At 38.2% G+C, this 23424-nt stretch overlaps 1 protein-coding gene across 1 annotated transcript in view; it reads right to left on the bottom strand.

Moving 5' to 3' along the window:
- The window catches only part of DECR1 (2,4-dienoyl-CoA reductase 1), a 64912-nt gene extending 44239 nt beyond the window's left edge, over positions 1–20673 (bottom strand). The window contains exons 1-5 of the mRNA XM_037802691.1: positions 20518–20673; positions 4918–5120; positions 3653–3710; positions 3451–3537; positions 1431–1578 (exon numbers count right to left, since the gene is read on the bottom strand). Coding sequence (XP_037658619.1) covers positions 1431–1578; positions 3451–3537; positions 3653–3710; positions 4918–5120; positions 20518–20586 — 565 coding nt within the window. The 5' untranslated portion in view covers positions 20587–20673. The remainder of the gene's footprint in view (positions 1–1430; positions 1579–3450; positions 3538–3652; positions 3711–4917; positions 5121–20517) is intronic.
- Between the last annotated feature and the right edge of the window lie 2751 nt (positions 20674–23424).

Below are 23424 nucleotides of genomic sequence, written 5' to 3'. Positions count from 1 at the left end.
ACAGGACTTGCTACATACAAGTCATCAATATAAGTCTATTTAATAAATAAATATACATAGCTTCTCGACATCTGTATATAAATACATCCATATGTTACCTATGTATTTATTCTTTATATATGCATGAACTTTCATAAAGAAGTTGGTTCACAGTATTAAACTAAAACATTCTCCCATTAACTTCCCTCTAAATCTATTCCTCCAGTGTTCTCAACTTCATCAAGGCCATCACCACCCAAACTATTGACCCCAGTTAAAAACTTTTTCACATCATCAATAGGTCCTGTTGATCTTATCTTCCTAATGTCAATTAATTTATCCCTCTGACCATCTGTTTTAGTTTCCTAGCTGCTAAAAGAAATACCATGCAATGGGTTGGCTTACAAGAATTTACTGGCTCAGAGTGTGAGGCTAGGAGAAGTCCAAAATCAAGGCATCAACAACGTGATGCTTTTTCCCAGAAGATTCTGCATTCTGGGGCTGGACTGCCAGCAATCCTTGGTCCTTGGTTTTTCTGTCACATGGCGATGTCTTCTGTCTCTTCTGGGTTCTTATGACTTCCAGTTTCTTGGTCTTCTCATGGTTTCTCTTTCTGTGTACAATTTCCTTTGCTTAAAAGGACTTCAGCCATCTTGGATGAAGGCCCACTCTCATTCAGTCTGGGCACACCATCTTCAAAAGTCCTATTACCAATGGGTTCACACCCCCAAGAACCAGGGTTGGGACCTGAACTTGTTTTTTATACAGAACATGATTCAATCCCCAATATCATCTGTCCACATGCCAAAAGAAAAATAAAACCTCCTAAGTGGGTCTTCTTAATCTTTTCCATCTGCCCACATTGTTGCTAGTAAACTTTGCAATCAAGTCACATTCTTTATGAAGGACCTTCAAGGGAAATCTATAAGGAAATAGCTTCTTATTTCTTCAGAATTAACATTGATCACTCCATTTTGGCATTGATAACTTTCCCGGTTACACCCCAACTGACCTTCCCAAAATTTCCAATCACCCTCCCTCACCATCTATAACCACATCAGATTTCTCATCATTCTCTAAACCCTTCTGGTTTTCTGCTAGGCTCCACTAGGCCTTTAATCATAGACATTCATGTTTCCGTCTCTTCTTCCTTCTCTAAATAGAGATCTTTGAAAATTCAGCTCAAGTTGCATTTTGTTTCTCAACCTGTTCACCAACCCTCAGCAGAGTTAGGCCTTCCTGTTGTCAGGTTTTCATGGCATTTGAAACATAAATTTGTTATAGCTCATATTAAATGTATGATAATTATTTAAATATCATTTTTATCCACTAAATTATACGTGTCTCAGTGCAGACAACTGTCTCATTGACTTCTGTGAGTATCTCAGGGCTTGGCACAGATCATGCACATAGTAGGGTGCTATAGAGGTATGATGAATAAATAAACATACCTTTCTGTGCTTTAATAAGTTGCTTTCCAATTTCTAGTGTCACAAAGGCAGTGCCATTTAGAACAATGTCAGTTATGGTCTTCCAAGCATTAGGAGAAAGCTTTTCAGTAGGAGAAATAAAATTTCCTGCTGCATTGTTTATCACGATCTAATAAATGAATAAGGCAAGTCAGAAACTTTTGTATGAAGAAGAACATTTTTTCTCAAGGGCTTTTATTTCCAAAACTTATTAATCCAAATAATACAAAAAAGCTGAAGTTCACACTCTGCTATGAAACAATACCATGATGGTTGATTCAGTTTTACATTTTTGAGGCTGTGAAAACCTCCTGGGTTATTTACCAAATTTCAGAATCCTAATCCTTGTCTTAAAATTAGGAAAGAATCTATTATTAAGAAAATGAAAACAAATTAATCATATCTACCATGTGACTACACTTTGTTTCAAGGAATCTCAAGAAATGCCCTTTAATTTCTCATATCATTTTGGTTTAACTTGCCCCAAAGAAACTCTTAACTGGTGATCTTTTCCTTCACTATCAATAAAGATACTACTTAATTCCAAAGCAGATTCAATATTATTGATCTGTCTGAATATATCTTTAACATAGAAAAGTACTCTCTTTTACCCCACCTCCATGGTTGCTAACATGACCACAGACTTAGGGGACTGGTGGTTTGATGGGTTGAGCCCTCTACCACAGGTTTTACCCTTGGGAAGACGGTTGCTGCAAAGGAGAGGCTAGGCCTCCCTATGGTTGTGCCTAAGAGCCTCCTCCCGAATGCCTCTTTGTTGCTCAGATGTGGCCCTCTCTCTCTAGCTAAGCCAACTTGAAAGGTGAAATCACTGCCCTCCCCGCTACGTGGGATCAGACACCCAGGGGAGTGAATCTCCCTGGCAACGTGGAATATGACTCCCGGGGAGGAATGTCGACCTGGCATCGTGGGACGGAGAACATCTTCTTGACCAAAAGGGGGATGTGAAAGGAAATGAAATAAGCTTCAGTGGCAGAGAGAATCCAAAAGGAGCCGAGAGGTCACTCTGGTGGGCACTCTTACGCACACTTTTAGACAACCCTTTTTAGGTTCTAAAGAATTGGGGTAGCTGGTGGTGGATACCTGAAACTATCAAACTACAACCCAGAACCCATGAATCTCGAAGACAGTTGTATAAAAATGTAGCTTATGAGGGGTGACAATGGGATTGGGAAAGCCATAAGGACCACACTCCACTTTGTCTAGTTTATGGATGGATGAGTAGAAAAATAGGGGAAGGAAACAAACAGACAAAGGTACCCAGTGTTCTTTTTTACTTCAATTGCTCTTTTTCACTCTAATTATTATTCTTGTTATTTTTGTGTGTGTGCTAATGAAGGTGTCAGGGATTGTTTTGGGTGATGAATGTACAACTATGTAATGGTACTGTGAATAATCGAAAGTACGATTTGTTTTGTATGACTGCGTGGTATATGAATATATCTCAATAAAATGAAGATAAAAAAAAAAAAAAAGAAAAGTACTCTCTTTGAGACTAGAGGAGGAAATGGCTTCTTTCTAATATGTGTAACAAACAATAGCAAAATATCCATGCATATCTCAGGTCTTATACAGAGAAATCTGGAGTTTCCTGCAGTTTTCCTTGTTTGTATTGTTCTCCACTGATGAAGATAATAAAAAGTTACTAGGAAAAGCAAAGATTATGAATCATTTAAACTAGATATTGTGCCTTTGGATAACTGCCCTTGTTATTTATTAATCCTATTAAATAAACTGAAAATCTAGTTTGTTCAATATGCTTGCAAATGCGTTTTTTAAGTATTCCTGAAGGGACATGGTATAGCAATCCACCTGCTTCAAGGAGAGCTGGTATCTGAAAGCACAATTTGCCTTGCTAAAAAAAATAGGGGTATACTCAACACAGCACTTTCTCACATCAATGTTGTTATTTCCTTACTGCATCTTGGTGGATGTCACCAACATCAAGCACCTCATACTTTGGCCTCATCACCATTACACTTACATCAGGATGCCCTGCAACTTTAATCATTTCCGACACAGTATTTTGAACCATAGCAGGATCCCTCACATCACACTGAATTGCATGGACCTGCAAAATAACAAAGAGAAAAAAGAATCCTACATTCTCTAGATTTTCCAAACCAAAAACATAAGTAAATTATTTAAACATGTTATCATTCCAATTAATAAGTTTTTTAATGTACTTTATTTCCAGTTTGAGAAGAGATTTCTTCTGCAGTAGCTTTCAAAACATCAATGTTCCTAGAAATAAACACATGGTAATTTGCATAAGTTTTTTAAATGACTTCAGATTATATATATATTTTTTAATTCCATAAATTGAAGAACATAGAGATCTACAGCTTAGAAAAAGAAAAGCATTTTTTGAGAAAATATGAAAACTATAGCTATGTACAAATTAGTTTTAGTGAATTCATTTTCTGAAAGTTAAATTCAAACCATTTTTATACAGTTGGTAATAATTTATAAAATTCTTCACTTTCAAACTATGTTTACTTAATTACTTTGGCATTATCTATGCATAGACTTAAAAATATTTCTTTAATTGCAGTCATTTGTATCTATTTCTTTGCCCAAACCAGCTTTAGAAAGAAGACTCACTCATGGTATTATGTAAGTAGGTTTTAGACCAAATTTATGGGGTTGGACAAACTATATATACCTTCAGAGTCTCATGCCCTTGAAAGAAATATGAAAAATAGACCCTGAGTATAAATCATGTAGTATTACAATGGAAACAGCATTTTAAAACTTTTTTTAAAAAATTACATTAAAACAAAAATGTTCTAGCCAATCTGAATTAAAGAAAAACATCTGAAAAAAATTGTGTCTCTTTGTAAATGACATATACTGACTATTGTTCAGATTAGCCCTACTTGACATGCCCCAAAATTCACACCATTCAAAACTGGAGGAAGGGGTAGGGTTTTTTTGATCTGTCTTTAAAGCTCCAGACTTTCATAATTATAGGTACCAGGATATGCCCAAATAAGAAAAAAAAAAAATTCCTTCCACATGGTCTTACGCATCCCACATTCCATTCAATAATAGATGTTTTGAAATATCTGTCCATCTTACAGAAAATGGAAGGAGTCTATCCATTATCCTGATACAAGGTTAATTACGTATTGAAGCAGTAATCACAATCACTCCTACTGAAAACAAAGCAGTCTCAAGAGTGAACTCTTCCTTCATCTTCTTGCCCAAAAAAAAAAAATTCTAACTGAATTTAGGAAATGTATACATCAACAGCTTCATGATCATCATTTATAACATCACAAATTCTAAAAGACTTTTTCAAAAATGTATTTATATACTATACAGGATATTTTATATAAGTTTAATATGCTAATCAAACAATTCCAGCAACCAATGTTTTCAATCTTGTGGCAGAACTGTTTCTTCAAAGGATGCTCTCTCATTAGGCAACTTGCTGAGGCTGACTTACCTGCTAGCTATCACACATTGAGCACCGAGGCTGGAAAGCACAGTTGTCATTCCTTTACCAAGGCCAGTACCTCCTCCAGTAATGAAAGCCACTTTTCCTTGAAAACTATTAGGTGGTAGCATCGCTTTTTGAAGGGGTGGAAAAAATTTAGATGGTAAAGCTTCGGTGTTTTGATATAATACTTTTGTTCCATAGCTGAAAAACTAAAAGGAAAAAAAGGAATTAATTTAAATGTTTTACATTTTTAAAAACTTATTCTTGAACTGAATATTAATTAAATTATTGGACTAATACAAACTCAATATAAATGTATTGGTATTGTATTTAATCAATAATAACTCATTTTCTATCTGAATGTTGTTAAGCAAGATAGTGGAACAAACTCATGGGTTCCAAAGTCAGACTACCTGGGATGGAATCTGCTCCTCAGTTGTATAATCTTCAGCAATTTATTTTACCTGTGCCTCAGTTTCTTCATCTATAAAACAGGCACAATAATTGAACCGTACTTTTAGGATGTTGTAAGGAATAAATGAGTTAATATAAGTAAAATACCTTGAGCAGTATATAGCACATGATACACATTTCTATAGATATGTGCAGGTTTTAGATATGTGCAGGATATTTCCATAGATATGTGCAGGATATTTGCAGGTTTTACCTAAATTTAACTTTAAAGAAAAACAATACAAAGCATTTTTGTCTTTTCACAATAATAATTTGGATTAAAATAACATCCCATTTTTGAGTCACTGAAGTTAAAAAAATTAAGCTTTTTATCAAGATTTATTAAATCAAATCTCTTCCCATATTGTCTTCTGATTGATAAATTCATAACAGATAAATGTTTGTTATATTTAAAATAGGAAAAAAATCAAACCATTTTGAACTAAAAATATCTGTATTGCCATATTTGAAGATCACTGCCATTCTCTGATATTATTTATAAAAGCAAACTTTAAGTGTTGAACATAATAGTAAACAATACGAACCAACATTCATTAAGTGCTTACCTTGTACCAGGATTAGATATAAAACCATCTGATCTTTACAACAACCTCATGAAATAGGTATTATTATTACTCCATTATATAGGAGGGGCCCAAAGACAGTAAAAGATACTGTCCAAGTTGCAGAATCAAGACTCAAACAAGCTCAGCTCCAAAGCCCTCTCTCTACTCACTGAGCTCCTATTGAGTCTTGATCACAGCAGTGAGTTAAGGGATATTCCCCAGGAGGTCATGCTTGTAAGATTAAAGCCCCGAAATCTATCATTTCCTGCTGGAGTATGCTTGCAAGCTAAATGGGCCGCCATCAGTTGATCAGAGATACCCAGAAATTCATCATAAGGAAATAGTTAGAAATGTGATCCATGATTTAGTATAAGGCTGATCATCAACTGGAAAGAGCACAAGAAAATGCTTACGATGTGTTATTAAGTGAAAAAGAGGCACTATGTTCTTAACTAGAGAACATACAGTACTATAGAACACAGAGCACGTTCTTAACTATAAAAAAAAGTATGCTTAGAAAAATGATCAGAAGGAAATAACAACAGTAATCTGTATATTCAATATTTACCATGTGGCAAGGATAACTAAGCATGATCAATGCATTATCTCACAAAAACCTTGTTTATAAGGTAAATTCTATTATTACCTCCACCTTAGAGATGAGGAAACTGAGACAGAAAGGTTAAGTAACTTACACAAAGACAAATAACAACAAATAGTAAAGACTTGATGCAAACCCAAGATCTGTCTTTCAGAGTTCATCCATCACCTCACACAATTACTATCTCTAGGTGGTAGGATTATGGATGATGATTTGTTCATTTTGTTTGCTAGGTTTTAATATTTTCTAAACTTATCAAATAAGTATACTTTGCTTTTATAATCACAAAAAAATGTGACTGAAAAACAAAAATTAAGTATATAAAATAATTGGTGAAGTTGAACTTGCAAAATTAGTTACATTCATTCTGGTCATTATATTTCTTATAGCTTCATGTTAACAAAGCATTTTCTTTTTGTATCCTTTCAACATGGCTTGCTAATCCAAGCAACCTACAATAACCTTTTGCTACATAAATGGCAGTTTTACTTAGGGCTGCCACCTGCCTCGAGAACTATTACATTAAGATGATGTATCAGAGGATTTGTGCAAGTAGGCTGGTGAGTTTGTCATTACCTGGTAATAATGAAAAAATGTATTCCAATTTGCCAAAGGCTCTACCATGAATTTTTATTTAGTGTTGATTTGTGTAGAGAAGTTGATGTGCTTTATGAAAGATAAGGAAATTAAGGAAGATATTTGTATACAAATTTTATTTTTTTATTATTTTAAAATATTTTCTGAACCTCTTAGCTGGTAGAGAAAAGAATAAAAAAGTAAAAATCACATTTGATGGTAACAATTTTTAATAAATCTCCCTCAAGTAACAGGCTATTACATGCCATAGCCGTCCCCATTTTATCGTATTTGATCTGATCCTATGACTCTACCCCTCTCCACCTACCCAAAAGTGAAGTAATTAAAGTGACATTTCAATACACATTACTCTCTGACTATCCACAGCATATATGCTGTTGAAGATAAATTCAAGCAATCTGTCTGCCTAAAAGCAAATGTTCAATTCAACATTAAGATTCATAGAGATTTGAAAAGACCCCTCAGGAATACCATATTGTATTCAACCCATTATTTCTAGAAAGAAATATCCTGAATAACCTGAAGTAGCACCTTGACCATTTATTTTTGAATCATAAAAAGTGGATACAAACAGGTTTTCAAAGATTTTCAAATCATGCACTGTTTTTTCCTTAGAAAATGGAAATAACATTTCTCATATCAAGATTCATTTCTCCAGAGATTCTTTAGTGACAATGTAAAACAAATTTCTGTCAAAGTAGCTGTTTACTTTCTCCAAAGATACAGAAATGACCAATACATACATGAAAACACTAACCATCAGGGAAATGTAAATCAAAACCACAAATGAGATACCATTTCACATAGTATGGCTACTATTAAAAAAAAAAAAAACACAGAAAGTAAGTGTTGGAGAAGATGTGGAGAAATAGGAACACTCATTCATTGTTGGTGGAAATGTAAAATGGTGCAGCCACTGTGGAAAGCAGTTTGGCGATTCCTCAGAAAGTTAAGTATAGAATTAGCGTATGACCCGGTAATCCCTCTATTAGGTATATACCCCAAAGAATCGAAAGCAGGAACTCAAACAGATATTTGCAAACCAATGTTCACACTGGCATTATTCACAATTGCCAAAAAGTGGAAGCAGCCCAACTGTCCATCAACACATGAATGGATAAACAAGATGTGATTTATGCATTCAACCAACTTATTATTTGGCATTAGAAAGAAATGAAGTCTGATACATGCTACAACATGTATGAAACTTGAAGATATCTTGTTGAGTGAAATAAGCCAGACACAAAAGAACAAATACTCTATGATCTCACTTACATGAAATAAGCAAAATATGCAAATTCATAAAGTCAGAAACTAGAATACAGGTGACCAGGTTCCACTCAGGACAGGAACGGGGGGTTAACATTTAATTGGTATGGAATATCTAATTGGGGTGATGGAAAAGTTTTGGTAAAGGATGATAAGGACAGAGGTACAACACTGTTAATGTAATTAACACCACTGAACTGTGTACCTGAAAAGGGATAAAAGGATGTTTTAGGTCGCAAAACAGAACTGTACAACACAAAGAATGAACCCTAATGTAAACAGTAGGCTAAAGGTAATAGCATAATTATAATACTATTGTTTCATTATTGTAACAAAAGTACCACACTAATACAAAACGTTAATAATAGGGAAAATTGTTTCTAATAGGAAAAAAAAACACCAAAGTAATAATTATTGCAGGCAAGATCCACTGGCAGATGCTAAAATAAATGGGAGAAATTTTGAGAAGATACAAGATACATACATAGTCTTATAGTATCTCTACCAACATGTTAATCCCAGAGGGGAAAATAGTAACTTTACACTGGAGACACCATCTTAATCACATGACAAAAGTTAACATCACAAGTAATAAGCTATATTGACGTGACATACCCTCTGTTATGATACACTGAGAAAGGAACATCATCTCTTGTGTACTATTGCCAAAAATTCCTAACCTCAACCTACTCATGAGAAAACATCAGGCAAACCCTAATTGAGGGACATGCTACAAAACAACTGGCCAGTATCCTTCAGAAGTGGCAAGGTCATGAAAGAAAAAGGGAAAACTGAGACACTATTATAATTGGAAGAGACCAAGGCGATATGACAACTAAATGCAACATGTTACCCCAGACTGGATCCTGGAACAGAAATAGGGCATTAATGGGAAAACGAGAAATATAAATAAAGCCTATAATTTAGTTAATAGTACCGTACCATTGTTAATCTCAGTTTTGATCACTGTGCCATGGTTCTTTAAGATGTTAATATTGGTAGAAGCTGGATATATGGAAATTCTCTGTACTATTTTTGCAATTTTGCAAGTCTAAAATTATTTCTACATAAAAAGATCTTTAAAAATGCCTATTTAATATACTAGAAACATTAAGAAACTCCAGTTTCAAATTTGTATATATCATATAATAATAGACCATTATACAGAATTTGTGAGGCTGAATGAGTTAATATTTAAGTAGAGCTTAGCTTAGTTGTCACCATCATCATCACTACTGAGTAGGCCTCCACATTAAAATCATATCCATCAAAATCACTGATACCTTCATTAGTGAAAAAGACAAAAATTAAACTCTTTAGCTTGATAGTCAAGCCGTTGTACACTGTGTCCTCATCTTCCCTTCCTAGAGCCACTTTCTAACAGTTCCACCACTTCCTCTACCCTCACCAACACCTCAGCACTCTGGGAATTTGCCAAGCACTTTCACCCTCTGGCCTTTGCTCACACTTTTCTCTTCAGCCTGAACTGTCCCTCCCTTCATTCTCAACCAATCAGAATCAGCCTCCAAAGCCAAGTAAAAGTGTCAACAGGTGCAGGGCACCTCTGTTAAAAATTGGCAGATTGAAACTCTCCCTCCACCATGCTCTCAAACACCCCCTTTCAGATTGTGAGCACTCAGGAAGGCAGGAACAGTATCTATTCATCACTATAATAGAGATTCTGGCACCAAATCAGCATCCAATAAATGCTTGCTTTATTGGATGTAACAATGGCTGGTCAGGTTCCAATTCCATTAGAAAGTGCACAGATACAGACGTGTAGTCTTGTGCAGACACATATACAAACCCAGTTCTTTGCCACTTGGTTTTAAAAAGTCATTTCCAATGATCCTAAATCATGGTATCTTAAAAGTTAATTCACAACCAAGAAAAGAAAATCGACAGATTGATACTCAACTGATGCATGAGTATTAATGAATCATTTGCCAAGACAAGCTGGCAAATGCTTTCTTAAAGAGGTAGTCCACACAAAAAGAAATACAAACAATTGGCAAACAAATAAAATACAGCCACACGTATAATTGAATAAGCACATTTAAACAAAGAAAGATAGCATTTTTCTCTTGCGAGATTGGTAAGGTTCAAATTCTATAATACATATTATAGGAAGCAGCTTATTAAAGTCACTCTTATAATCTGTTTATGTGAATTGAGACAACATCTTTGGAGAACAATTTTGAAACATTAATCAAAATGCTAAATATAAACATCTTTTGGCCTAACAACTCCACATCTAGGAATTTATCCAACAGATGTACCCACTCATTTGAGTAAAGGGGCTATGTTCAAGGATATTCATTATGATAAAAATGACATTAAGAAAACAGTTCTATTTACAATATTATAATAGCACCAAAAAGAATAAAATCTTTAGGAATAAATTTAACAAAAGTACAAGACTTGTGCACTGAAAACTACAAAACATTGAAAGAAATTAGAGAAGACTTAACTAAATAGAAAAACTTCCTGTGTTCTCACGTAGGAAGACTCAATGTTAAGATGGAAATGCTTCTAAAATTGATCTACAGATTTGACACAAACTCTATCAAAATCCCAGTTGGCTTTTTGCAGAAACTGACAAAAAATTCATCCAGGAAATGCAAGGGACACAGAATAGCTAAAGATATGCATTATAGCAAGGTTTATAATAGAAAAGACTAGAAACAATATACATAGGGGACATGCATGATCAATTAGTTCACATCCATATTACAAAATACAGTGGAGCTACTTAAAGAAGGAGCTAGAAACTATATGCTTAATATAAACATTGTAAAGATAATTTGTTTATTCTGCCATTGAAAAAATATTTATTGACTGCCAACAATGTGAGGCATTGTATGATAAATGAAAAACCTGAGGTAGAGTGGAGAGAAGATGGCAGCATAGAGAGGAGTGGAAGCTAGTTAGTCCCCCTGGAACAACTAATAAATAACCAGGAACTAGTAAATAATCTGAAATAACTGCGGGGGGACAAACATGATCGTCCACTCATCATACACCAACCTGAATTGGGAGGAATACCCGAGATCACAGCACAAAATCTGTAAGTAAAAACTGCGGATCCTAGCTGGGAGGCCCCTCCCCCAATAGCCCGAGCTGCAAAGCCTCATGGAGCCAGAGAGCAGCTCTCTCCCAACAAGCAAATATAGCACAGCTGAGCTCCAACTGGGGTTTTAATTAACAAGTGTGGACTGCTCAGTACAAATTCCCAACAAGCAGACAGAGGCTTTGGGTAATGACTGAACTTGGAGAGTCGGAGGGTGACCATGGGCTGGCCCTGAAGGGGGCTTTCTGTCCCTGTTTCAGCACAGTGGAGAAAGCCTCAGCCATTTTCAGTTCCCAGAGCTCTAACCCAGACAAGGGTGGAGATAGCACAGGCAGAGAGAAACCACTCAAATGCTAATGACCTCTCCCTAGGAGGGTATCTTCCCTAAGAGGAAAGAGGTGGAGCCCAGCTCTATTACCTGTGTTCCCTTCAGAACCAGACCCCAGAGCCTGGGGGAAAACAGCCACAGGCCACATTTCCTTACACCAGTCTGGAGTTACAGGCTAACAGGAGCCACCTGCTGGGCAGAAAAGCACAGTGACTTGAAGCATTACAAGCTGCACCAATTTTCTAAGACACACCCTCAGGGACCTGAGCCTGTTTAGGTCTGGGAAAACCTGATTGGGGTAACCAAGGAAACCATTCCTAGACAACAGAAAACTATAACCTACACTAAGAAAAACGAAGTTATGGCCCAGTCAAAGGAATAAACTTACACTTACAACTGAGATACAGGAATTGAGACAACTAATACTAAATCAATTCAAAAAGTTTAGGGAAGATATGGCAAAAGAGATGAAGCATATAATGAAACCACTAGGTGTACAAAAGGTAGAAATTGAAAGTTCGAAAAACCAACTGGCAGAATCTATGGAAATGAAAGGCACACCACAAGAGATGAAAGACACAATGGAAACATACAACAGCAGATCTCAAGAGGCAGAAGAAAACACTCAGGAACTGGAGAACAAGGCACCTGAAAGCTGAGAACAGATAGAGAAAAGAATAGAAAAATATGAGCAACATCTCTGGGAACTTAAGGACAAAACAAAAAGCAGGAATGTACGTGTCACTGGTGTCCCAGAAAGAGAAGAGAAGGGAAAAGGGGCAGAAGCAATCATAGAGGAAATAATCAATGAAAATTTCCCATCTCTTATGAAAGACATAAAATTACGGATCCAAGAAGCACAGCATACCACAAACAGAATAGATCTGAATAGGCCTATGCCAAGACACTTAATAATCAGATTATCAAACGTCAAAGATAAAGAGAGAATGCTGAAAGCAGCAAGAGAAAAGCTATCCAACACATACAAAGGAAGCTTGATAAGACCATGTGCGGATTTCTCAATAGAAACCATAGAGGCAAGAAGGAAGTAGTGTGATATATTTAAGATACTGAAAGAGAAAAACCACCAACCAAGAATCCTATATCTGGCAAAATTGTCCTTCAAATATGAGGGAGAGCTTAAAATATTCCTGACAGACAATAACAGCATTTGTGAACAAGATACCTGCTCTACAGGAAAGACTAAAGGAAGCACTGTAGACAGAAAGGAAAAGACAGGAGTGATAGGTTTGGAACCCAATTTTGGGAGATAGTAGCACAGCAATGTAACTACACTGAACAAAGATGACTGTGAAGATGGTTGAAAGAGGAAGGTTAGGAGCATCTGGGACAGCAGAATGAAAGACGAAAGATAAAGACTGGGACTGTGTAACTCAGGGAAACCCAGGGTGCTCAACAATTGTAATAAAAGGTACAAATATGTTTTCACATGAGATAGAACAAATGAATGTCAACTTTGCAAGGTGTTAAAAATAGGGTGGGATCGGGGTATAATACAACAATGCAAACTAGAGACTATAATTAACAGAAACACTGTATTATGCTTCCTTTAATATAATAAAGGCAAGGAAATATACCAAAGCTAAATGCATACGGGGGTGGGGGGAATAGGGGAAGGGTATGGGACTCCTGGCATTGGTGATGTTGTCTGACTCTTCATTCTACTTCAGGTTAATGCTATCTTTCCTTTTGTTGCTTTCTAGCTGTCATGTTTTTGTTTTTTGTTTTTTGGTTTTTCCTCTTTCTTTTTTCTTTTTCTTTTGTCTCTCTGCCTTCTTTGACTCTTCTTCCTTGTGGAAGAAGTGGAGATGTCCTTTTATAAATAGTGGCAATGGTGCTGAATACATAAATACGTGACTATACAGGGAACCAATGATTGTTTACTTAGGACAGAATGTATGCTGTGTGAACAAAACCATCTTAAAAAAATGGGTTGATGAAGAAACCTTGAGGGTACTATAATGAGTGAAATAAGATGGACATATAAAGACAAATATTGCTGGGTCTCACTGACACGAAATAATTATAATATGTAAACTCATAGACATGAAAAATAAGTTACCAGGATATAGAAGGAGGCTAAAGAATGGGGAGCAGTTGCTTATTATGAGCAGAATGTTCAACTAGGTTGAACTTAAATGTTTAGAAGTGGACAGAGGTGATGGTAACATGTTGTGAGAATAACTAACAGTGCTGAAAGGTATGTGAAGGTGGTGGAAAGGGTAAGCTCAGAGTCATGTATGTCACCAGAAGGCAAGTTGGATGTTAAAAGATGGGAATGTTTAAAACAGTGAACCTTGTGGTGGACCATGTCCATGATGAACTATACAAATATTAAGAAATCTCTCTCATGAACTAGAACAAATGTATGACACTATAACTAGAAGTTAATAAGAGAAGCATATAGGAAATATATATATATACCTATTGCAAACTGTATACTACAGTTAGTAGTATTTTAACATTCTTTCATCAACAGTAACAAATGTACTACACCAAAACTATGAATCAATAATGGAGGGGGGGGGGTGGTTAGGGGTATGGGAGGATTTCAGTTTCCTTTTTTTGTCTTTCTTTCTTTCCTGGAGGAATGAAAATGTTCTAAAAATTGAAAGAAAAAAATTAATTGTGGTGTTGGATGCACAGCTGTATGATGATACCACGGGCAATTGACTGTATGCTTTGGATCTCTGGATAATTGTATGGTATGTGAACAATCTCAACAACAACAACAAAAAATGCAATAACCCCCCAAAACAGAAAACAAAAAAAACCCAAGGTAGAGAAATATACAATATGCTCCCATATTTGTTTTTTTAAAATGAGGATATCTTCTTACAATATGTTGATATTTGCACAAAACTTGTTAGAAGCATCAACAAGAAACCATTAGTAGTGACCTCTGGGGAGGGGTCATGGAATGAAAGAAGGACTCACTGCCTTGTCATTGCATATTCTTTTGTACTGCTTGAATGTTCCACATGTTCATACATTATTTTTTAATTAAAAATAGTTAACAAAAATTGAATCATATATAGCACATAATAGGAAGAGTACAAAGGAAAACAAAATTATAGCAAGAAAAATGGCAGAGAATCAGTTTCATGATAAGGATCTATGCCTCATTTACAGGTATATATGTCAAGAAATTGAAGCATGAATTTTATGCATTAAACACTTAAGTGTAAGCTTAAGTGTTTATTTATGGAAAATGAAATATTATCATATCTATTTGTATTTGGGGGTTCCTGATTACCTGCTGGTTTAGGTCAAAATTTACTCTATAATTTACAAAATTGCTTTGCAGAGTGGGCCTTAACTGTTATATAAGAACGTCAGCTCAGTAAAACCTGAGCAATTGTAGTTTTCCAAGGATAACTCTGTAAACTACACATCTTTGCATTCCCAAAGCACCTCCTATAGTCACTGCAAATAGTAAGCCTTAATAACTACTTCCTGACTTATTTTGTGCAGTTGCTAGACGGTGTGAGAACATGACCCGTGTGCATTACTTTCAATGCCCAGACCACTGCCACTTAAGTCGTTATTAACTGGAGGCATCTGGAAATATGTGGAACAGCTGGGTAGGACACACTACTGAATGCTTCTGTCCAGAAAAGGACAGTCCCGCATAGTGGACTGCCCCTCCCCAAATGCCAATAACGACCCTGCAAAATTTGAAGGAACTGAAATGCCCAAACTCTACTTACATGCATATTAAGCTCACACCCTGTGACTATGTGGATTGCTTGAGACCTCCACCCATTCCTTTACTTAAAGCAGGGCACTGCAAATTGACTGCTGCTATTTTAAGCTGTACAGCACAGACCTCGTTGCCACAGCAACTTGAAGGAAAGGTTGAGCAAATATAAAAGAAAGTGCCTTGCTGGACTGCAGGCTCCAGTGGCTAGGCTGAATTACACAGTAGCCATTTGCAAGACGAAAATCACACTTCTAAGTAATGAAACAGCTTGTAGCGGTGAACTTGAGTCCTTAAAAAAATAGTTGCTCTCTGCTACAAGGTGTACTTCCCATTTTTATTACAGTTCTTATCTATTAGCAATCAGATGTACACCAAACAGATGCTTCACCACACTACACAATAAAGGGAGATGAAGTCAGGGAGAGAAATTAGCAGGCGATTTGAAATTTTCAACAGGGGCCTTTACCCCTGCTTGCCTCTCCTTTGAGTTATCTCAATTTCCAATCACATTAACACAAAGTAACATGACTGTTTTGAACCAGAATTAGAACCCCTGCTCTTACAAGGGGTTTATTCTGATTTGGGAATCTGCTTCTATGAAACAGCATGATGTTATGATTAGGTACAGAGGAAATTCAAGTATTTATTTTCTAGCAAGTTTTTATTGAGTATCCACTATGCCCCAGGTACTAGAATGGCAAGGGGATATAGCAGTGAACAAAATAGAAGCAAAATTCCACCCTCAGAGAGAGTATCCTTGGGAGACGGGGGTATAAACAAATCAAGTGAAATATATAGTATATTAAGAGTTGATATGTGCTGAGAGGGAAAGCAATTATCAACAGGGTGTTCAGTGAAGGCAAAGACCTGAAGGCAATGAGTCACATGGTTGTTCCAGGCAGAAGGAAGAGTAAGACCTCAGGCCCTGGGAAGGGAGACTGTCTGGTGTGCCTGAGGACTAGCCAGGGAGGACAGTGTGGCTGGAGTAGCAGGAGAGAGGGAGAGGGGGCAGGAAGTGAGGTCAACAAGGTGAAGCCAGCTGGATCATGTAGGCCCAGTCAGCCACTACGGAGACTTAGACTGAGTTGCGTAGCAAATAATTGTGAGGTTTTAAGCAAAGGATTGACAGGATCTGCTTAAGTTCTGGCAGGATCGTTCTGACTGCTATGTTGAGATGGAGGGTAGGTGCAAGGTTGGAAGTAAAGGGACTGGTTGTGATGCTTTGGTAGCAGCCACACATGAGGTAATGACGGCTTAAACCAGGATACTAAAATTGGAAGTGGTAGGGAGGTAGCACATAAAATTGTTTGCAGGTGGGACAGTCCCAAAAAACCAGGATGTAATAAATTACTCAACTGTATCTAATATTGCCTGGACCAATTATTTCTTCTTGCTGAAGCCCAATCCATCACATCTTCTTTCCATAAAAGCAGATAAACAGTACCCCACTTTACTGAAAAGATCAAGGCCATTGAACTGAGACAACATTTTTATCTTTCTCACTTTCACTTCAACATCTCTCTTACTTTTGCATTACCTTTGTGTTTTAGAAAGATTAAGATTTAACAATGAGCTAGAAGGAAGAAATACTAAGGGCAGCAGAAATAAAGAAAAGACAACACTCACCCACTTTAAACAAATGTGTAGATTAGCCTGAACTCAGAAGCCAACCAGCTGGAAGCAGTTAGTGAGAGAGGGAGTCTTGAAAATGACAGTTTTCCAGTTTAAATGGTTGTATGTGGAGTGATGTGTAATGAAATGTCTGGGTTACATGAGAAGATCCAAACTGGAGGACTGAACATAACAAATTTTGAATTAGAAATGCTGCACCTGGAATGCCTGGGGGAATATTCAGGTGGAGAAATCTGCAGTTAGAGATGCTCTTTTGAAGCAAAGAGAATAAATAGGGACTAGAGGAGAAGAATGGCAACATAATTACATCATTGCAACAATTAAGAAAGCTTATACCACTGCTTGTATGATGCAGTGCAGTGTGGGGTTTCCCCACATCGGAAGGGATCAAAATATAGTTGTTTTATTCTCAACTTACTTATATTTATTCAGGCATTTCTGATCTCAAGGTGGGCTATCACTTTAGGAAGAGAACAGCATAGAAAAGCTGAGATTAACGATCATTTTCTACAGAAATTTTCTTTAAAAACTAAGGCTTGCCTAATATTGATGATATGACTTCCAATCTGGGCTGTAGGAAACCCTGGCTATCTATGGAACTCCCCTCCACTTCTGAAGTTGTTATAATGACTTTTGGGTAATAATCTGACATCTGGACTGGGGATTTTTTTAAATATTACAAGGTGGGTTTAATAGTTTGGGGAAAGAGTTTACTTTTGAAATTTCTTCCTTTGTGTGCATGTGGCGCCATCTAGTCCCCCTAGTGACTCGCTCCTGTCCTCTTTTTCTCCTCCCAAAATATCCAATCCATATCAAGTCCCATGCACTTGACCTCCCCACTTTCCTCTCTAGCCACTGCTTTACTTCAAAACCCCATATCTCACATCATTCACAAATACAAATATGTGTCATCTCTTAACTTGTCTCCAGCTTCCAGTCTCTCCTTACTCCAACCCATTGGTGACCCTGTTCTCCAGAGTATCCTAACCTTTGCTCCTAAAAATCCTGCAGTGGTTTTGGTGGCTGCCTAGATTCTTTAGCTTCTCACATTACACCAGGTCTCCATGACCTTGCCCTGGCTCTTCTCTCTAGTCTGACCTCCCACTGCTTTCCTCCCTTGAAACTTACACTAAGAAAAACAAAGTACTCAGTGTTCCTCAAACACAAACTGTTTCTATTGCCCTATCTTTACAAAATTGACCTTATTACCCAACATTCATCATTCAAATCCATCTCTGAGAGCTCAGATGTCCACCCTAACATTCCCAGGTAGAATTAACATGTTCTCCTCCACCTCTGTAATTTAGCTTAAATTATGTACACGTTAGTTTAGGAATCCCCCAAACTCTTTAATACATCAAGACTGTCATCATTTACCCCTCACCTCCTTCCAGCTCCCCCTCATAAATGCCCTCAAGAGTGGCAATGCCATTAACTCATGGGCCAAAGGCAGGAATCTGGGCTTCATCGCCCACCACATGTCCACACCATCAGGCCATTCATTTCAGTCATAAAGAGTTCTAACACCCAGTTCAGACCGTTATCACTTTTGCTTTGACTTAGGGTCTCCTTATTTCAAGTCTTACCTGATCACATCACTTTCCCCGCTCAGTTCACAATTTTTATGGCACCTTATTATCTCTTCCCCATGGCCTGAACTTCCCCTCACTCCCCAAACCCACCATCACCCCACTGCCAACCAATCACTAAGACCTATCAATTTACCTCCTAAAAACCACTCAACTTCAAGTTTCTCCACACCCACTGCTACTCAAGTTTGAGGCTGCCATCACAGCTCACCTGAGAGATGATTATGTGTGGTTTGATGTCTCTCTCTACCCGACTCTCACCCCCAACTCTCATGCCTACAGGACAAAGCACTAACTCCTTCACCTGGACCAAAAGGGCTAGGTGCTCACTAACCTGTCTCTCATCACCTGCCTGCTTACTCTTTACTGTTCTAGACCTGGGGATACAGCAGTGAACAAGACAAAGGTAAATCCTTACCCCCATAGAGCTTACCCTCAATAGAATTTTAAGTTGATTAAAAGAAGAGTTCTTAGGCTTTCCAAACAGATAAAAAAAGCAAATACAGAAAATCCAAAATGCAAATTAGAAAAAAAAATTCAGCTGGCTTTATATTTTTCCCCAACAATATTCAGTAACAGAAGACAATGAAACAATGTCAACTACGTTCTAAGGGAAAAATAAATCTAATACATCCGAGATAAAGTATATTTATCCACCCAGCCTTTCACCAGCACAGATACCAGGAAGGATGTTCACCAAATGTGAACAAGGGTTAATTCTTGTTAATAATGTGTAGCTGATTTGGGGCCATGTGTCACTTTGTATTTTTATTTAACTCTATTGCCTGAAAGAATAATGGCCAGGCATCATTTTTATTAAAATGGTAAGGTTGTTACTCTCCATAAAGATAAAAGAAAAAGGATGTGTACCATCACAGATGCCAAAGAATCTACAAAAGAATGGTAAACTATCATCTCAAAAAAAGTTTCATAAAGTAATCCTAACTTTACTACATAAAATGAATTCTGCTATTTCCTATTCAATTTCAATTTATTTCTTAAATCCTATTTTGCTCCACTAAATTGATTTTAAGGTCTATTCATGGGTCTTGAAATTGATTTCAAGATCCATAGCTTGAAAAACATGCATGAGACTATGAGCTCATTGAAGGTAGGAAGATTGTGTTTTCAACTATGGATTTTCAAAGAGTGTCCAACACTTGGGAGGCACTTAGCATTTCCTGATAACTGAAAGAATGAACGTTTTCCTCAGTAGAACTAAGAGCAACTTGAGAGCACGATAGATGTTTTTTAAATCTTTGCAATCTCAGGGCATAGTACAGGGCCAGGCACAAGGCCAGTCCTCAAATGTTTGTTGAATTTATCTAAGCCCTACTAAGTAAGAGCCCAATTTAATATAGCACTTCACAAATAGCTTTCATGAAAAATAAAACATTTCTCTTCGTTCTTGGTAACAAAAATATTCAAATTAGAGGTTTTAATTGTAACAACTTGTATTTGCCCATAAAAACATCATGTTCCCTGGAACAACCTCCCACTTCACAGATGTGAAGTATTTTCTTTTCTCAAGAATTCAAACCCAGGCCTCGGTTCGAGGAAGGGGGCAAACCACATTAACAGGTGCCTCTCTTGCCCACAAATCCTCACCTTCGAAACTTCCTCGTCCCCCACCGGTCTGGGACCCCGGGCACTCGCTCCCCGCGCCCCGGGACCCTGTCCTCGCTCCCCGCAGCCCCGACCGCCATCCCGGAGGCGGACGGAGGCAGGGCGCTGGCGGGGAGTAAGCCGGGCACTCGCCCCTCCAGGGCTGCCTTACCCGCCGAGGACCGAGGCCGTAGGACAGCTGGGGCCCCCAAGCATAGCAAATCCGGCCCAGCAACGCCATGTTGAGCCTCCCCAGCCAGGGCGGGAAGTCGATCGGCCGCGGGGGCGCGCCACAAACAACCCCAGTCCTGGGAGCTGGGCGGGGTCGGAAAGAGGGAGGGCGACTGGGCCGCTCCTGCTGGCCCCGCGACCGCCAGGTTCACGCCCGGGAGCATTGTCCTCTCCGAGACTTTTTCTTGCTCTCTGTCCGTCTTCCCGGAGTTTATTATAGGGCGGCGAATGCTGCTTTAGGTGTCCCTGTGTAGGAGGCGAACCACAGCGCCATAAAGGGTTTGCAGATTGCAGAAACATGCGACATACACACTCCACCCACCGAGTGCTAATACCTTTTTTTCCAGTAATTTATGTTTATTCCTTAAGTGCCTGTTTAAGTTCGTGGTCGGTGTGGCGCTAAACAACAAATTATCAGAATAATATGTGGGGTTTAAAAAGTGGCATCACTCTTAGAACGAAGTGGTTGAAATCAAATAAAAGCTGCAGCTTCCGGGGGACGTGGACTTTTCTCGGGGCACACCGTCCCCTATCGCCGAGATGTAACGTGACTCTCTCAAAGGGATTAATAAACATGTTAAAAGCAAATGCAGACCCATGGTGTAGAGTTCTCTCTCGCAGTATAAAATACCTGTTGATAGGCTGCATAAGCCTAGATCACATTTCTTTCTCGGAGTGTAAAATGTGACTATTCATACCTACCACAAGATATTGTGAACCAAGCTCGGTGCTGATAGATGATATTGAGAGTTTAAGAGTTTGCTATGTGCCTGGCACTTTCTAATGCTGAAAAAGGAAAACAAAACAAACAAACAAAAACAAAACAAACAAACAAAAAAGAGCAGCCCCTGACAGAACCTGTCCTGGCACTCAAAGATAGCTATTCTGTTTTCCTATCAAACATAAACCATCTCAAAGAATACCAATCTCAGACATGGCACCCTAAGATCATGATAAAAAGAGATAAAGCAAGTCCACTCCATAATTATGTCTAAGCACGGACAAAAGCAAGTTCACTGTACTACCCACAAAATACCATACACCACTTCTTTCAGTCAAAGCGAGGGACTATTTCTTTACCAACTACAACTTTAATCTCCTTCCAGTCTACACTCCCTATAATTAAGACTTACTGAGATATTCATTCATAGAATTGTCCCTGCTTTCTGATAGTATTCAATCTAGAGTGAACCCCCACTTCCTTAGACTCTCCAAAAATCATCAAACAAGGCCCAAATCCTATAATAAGTTCTTTCTAAAACCCTCTTACTGGGACACCCCATGATTTCCCATGCTGTGTGCACCCCCTCGCTAAAAAGACTAATATCCAAACTGGTAACTACAAGTATTTCCCCACTGGTCTTTGGCTGGAGGGTATTGATGGTTCCCTTAGTATTAATTCACTGCCTTAGTTTGGTTGCTCTGAAGTAGACTCTGAGACAAGGATCCAATGCAAGTGATTTGTTTAAGAATTTTGGGAAACACCAGTAGGGAAGGGAAGGCAACAAATAGAGGGTAAGTTATCAAGCAACTAACACTATGGGCAACTAGACCTTATTCTCCCAGCGGAATTCCTGGGAGAAGATGAACACATGCCTCAGAGATACTCCACCTGAGGGAGCTGGAGTATTTATATACCACTTCCCATGTTGAGGGCGGCTCCAGGCAGGGTGTTGGTAGCCCAGCACTTCTGGACTGTGGGCTTGGCCTCAGAGTTTCAGCAAAAGGCCTCAAGAAAAGAGATGCAGGCAGTGTGGCAGTTGGAGGTAGATAGTACTCTGAATTGGTAAAGCCTAACGGATATCAGTGGGGTCCCCACATTGACAGGCCCACTCATTTAATTCTCACAACAACCCTGTAAGGTAGATATTATTATTTTCTCCATTTCACAGACTAGAAAACTGAGGCATAACATAGAGTAGTTGAGGAATTTGCTTCAAACTATAAGTTGTGAAGGTGGTATTTGCAGCAGAAAGCCCTCTTTACCACAGTATTCATTTTCTATTGGTGCGTAACAAATTATCACAAACTTAGCTATAATAAACAATCTGAGTCCATTTTCTTTTGTGTTTGATGACATCTTTAAAAGACATCACTCTTCTCTCTTCCTCTTGTGTCCTACATCTGGGTAAGCTGATAAGAAAGTATGGTTTCTCCCTTCTTATGTGCCCCTTCCCATACATGGGAACCTTCATGCCAGTCCCCCCTCTATCCACAATAAAAATCCCAAGCCACTCTTTTTTCCTTGCTTTCTTAAGCCATTCCTTTATCAGCTTGGGAGGCCTGCCCTGCTTTTCCTAGAAAGCCTCAACACAAAACTTTTCATACCCTCTTGGTGTGTGTGTAGCATCATCAGTCTTGACATCTGAACCAAATTTGTGGTGGGCTCCATACTGCTTCTTCAGAGTGGTTACAACATTAGCATGTTGAAACAACACATATATCACCTCACGGTTTCTATGAGTCAGGAGTTCAGGCATGGCTTTGTGGGATCCTTCCCTCAAGGTCTCAAAAGACTGCAATCAAAGTATTGGTTGGGATTTGTTTTCACTTGGATACTCAACTGGGGAAGAATCTACTTCCAAGCTCATTGAGGTTGTTGGCAGAATTCATTCCCTTGCTGTTGTATGTCTGAAGGTACAGTTTTCTGCTGGCTGTCAACAGGAGGCTGTCCTCAGCTCCTAGAGGCTTCTCACAGTTCCTTACCATCTGGGTTTCCTCGATGTGACTACTACTTCATCAAACCAGCAAGATGGAGGGCCCCGTTCCTCTTTTAAGAGCAATGGCCTGATAATGTGAGGCCCCACCCAGGGTAATCTTAATATCCTTTTGATTAAAAGTCAACTGT

Source organism: Choloepus didactylus, chromosome 14, assembly GCF_015220235.1.
Source record: "Choloepus didactylus isolate mChoDid1 chromosome 14, mChoDid1.pri, whole genome shotgun sequence".
Lineage (NCBI taxonomy): Eukaryota > Metazoa > Chordata > Mammalia > Pilosa > Megalonychidae > Choloepus > Choloepus didactylus.
This window is presented reverse-complemented; position numbering and strand designations above follow the sequence as displayed.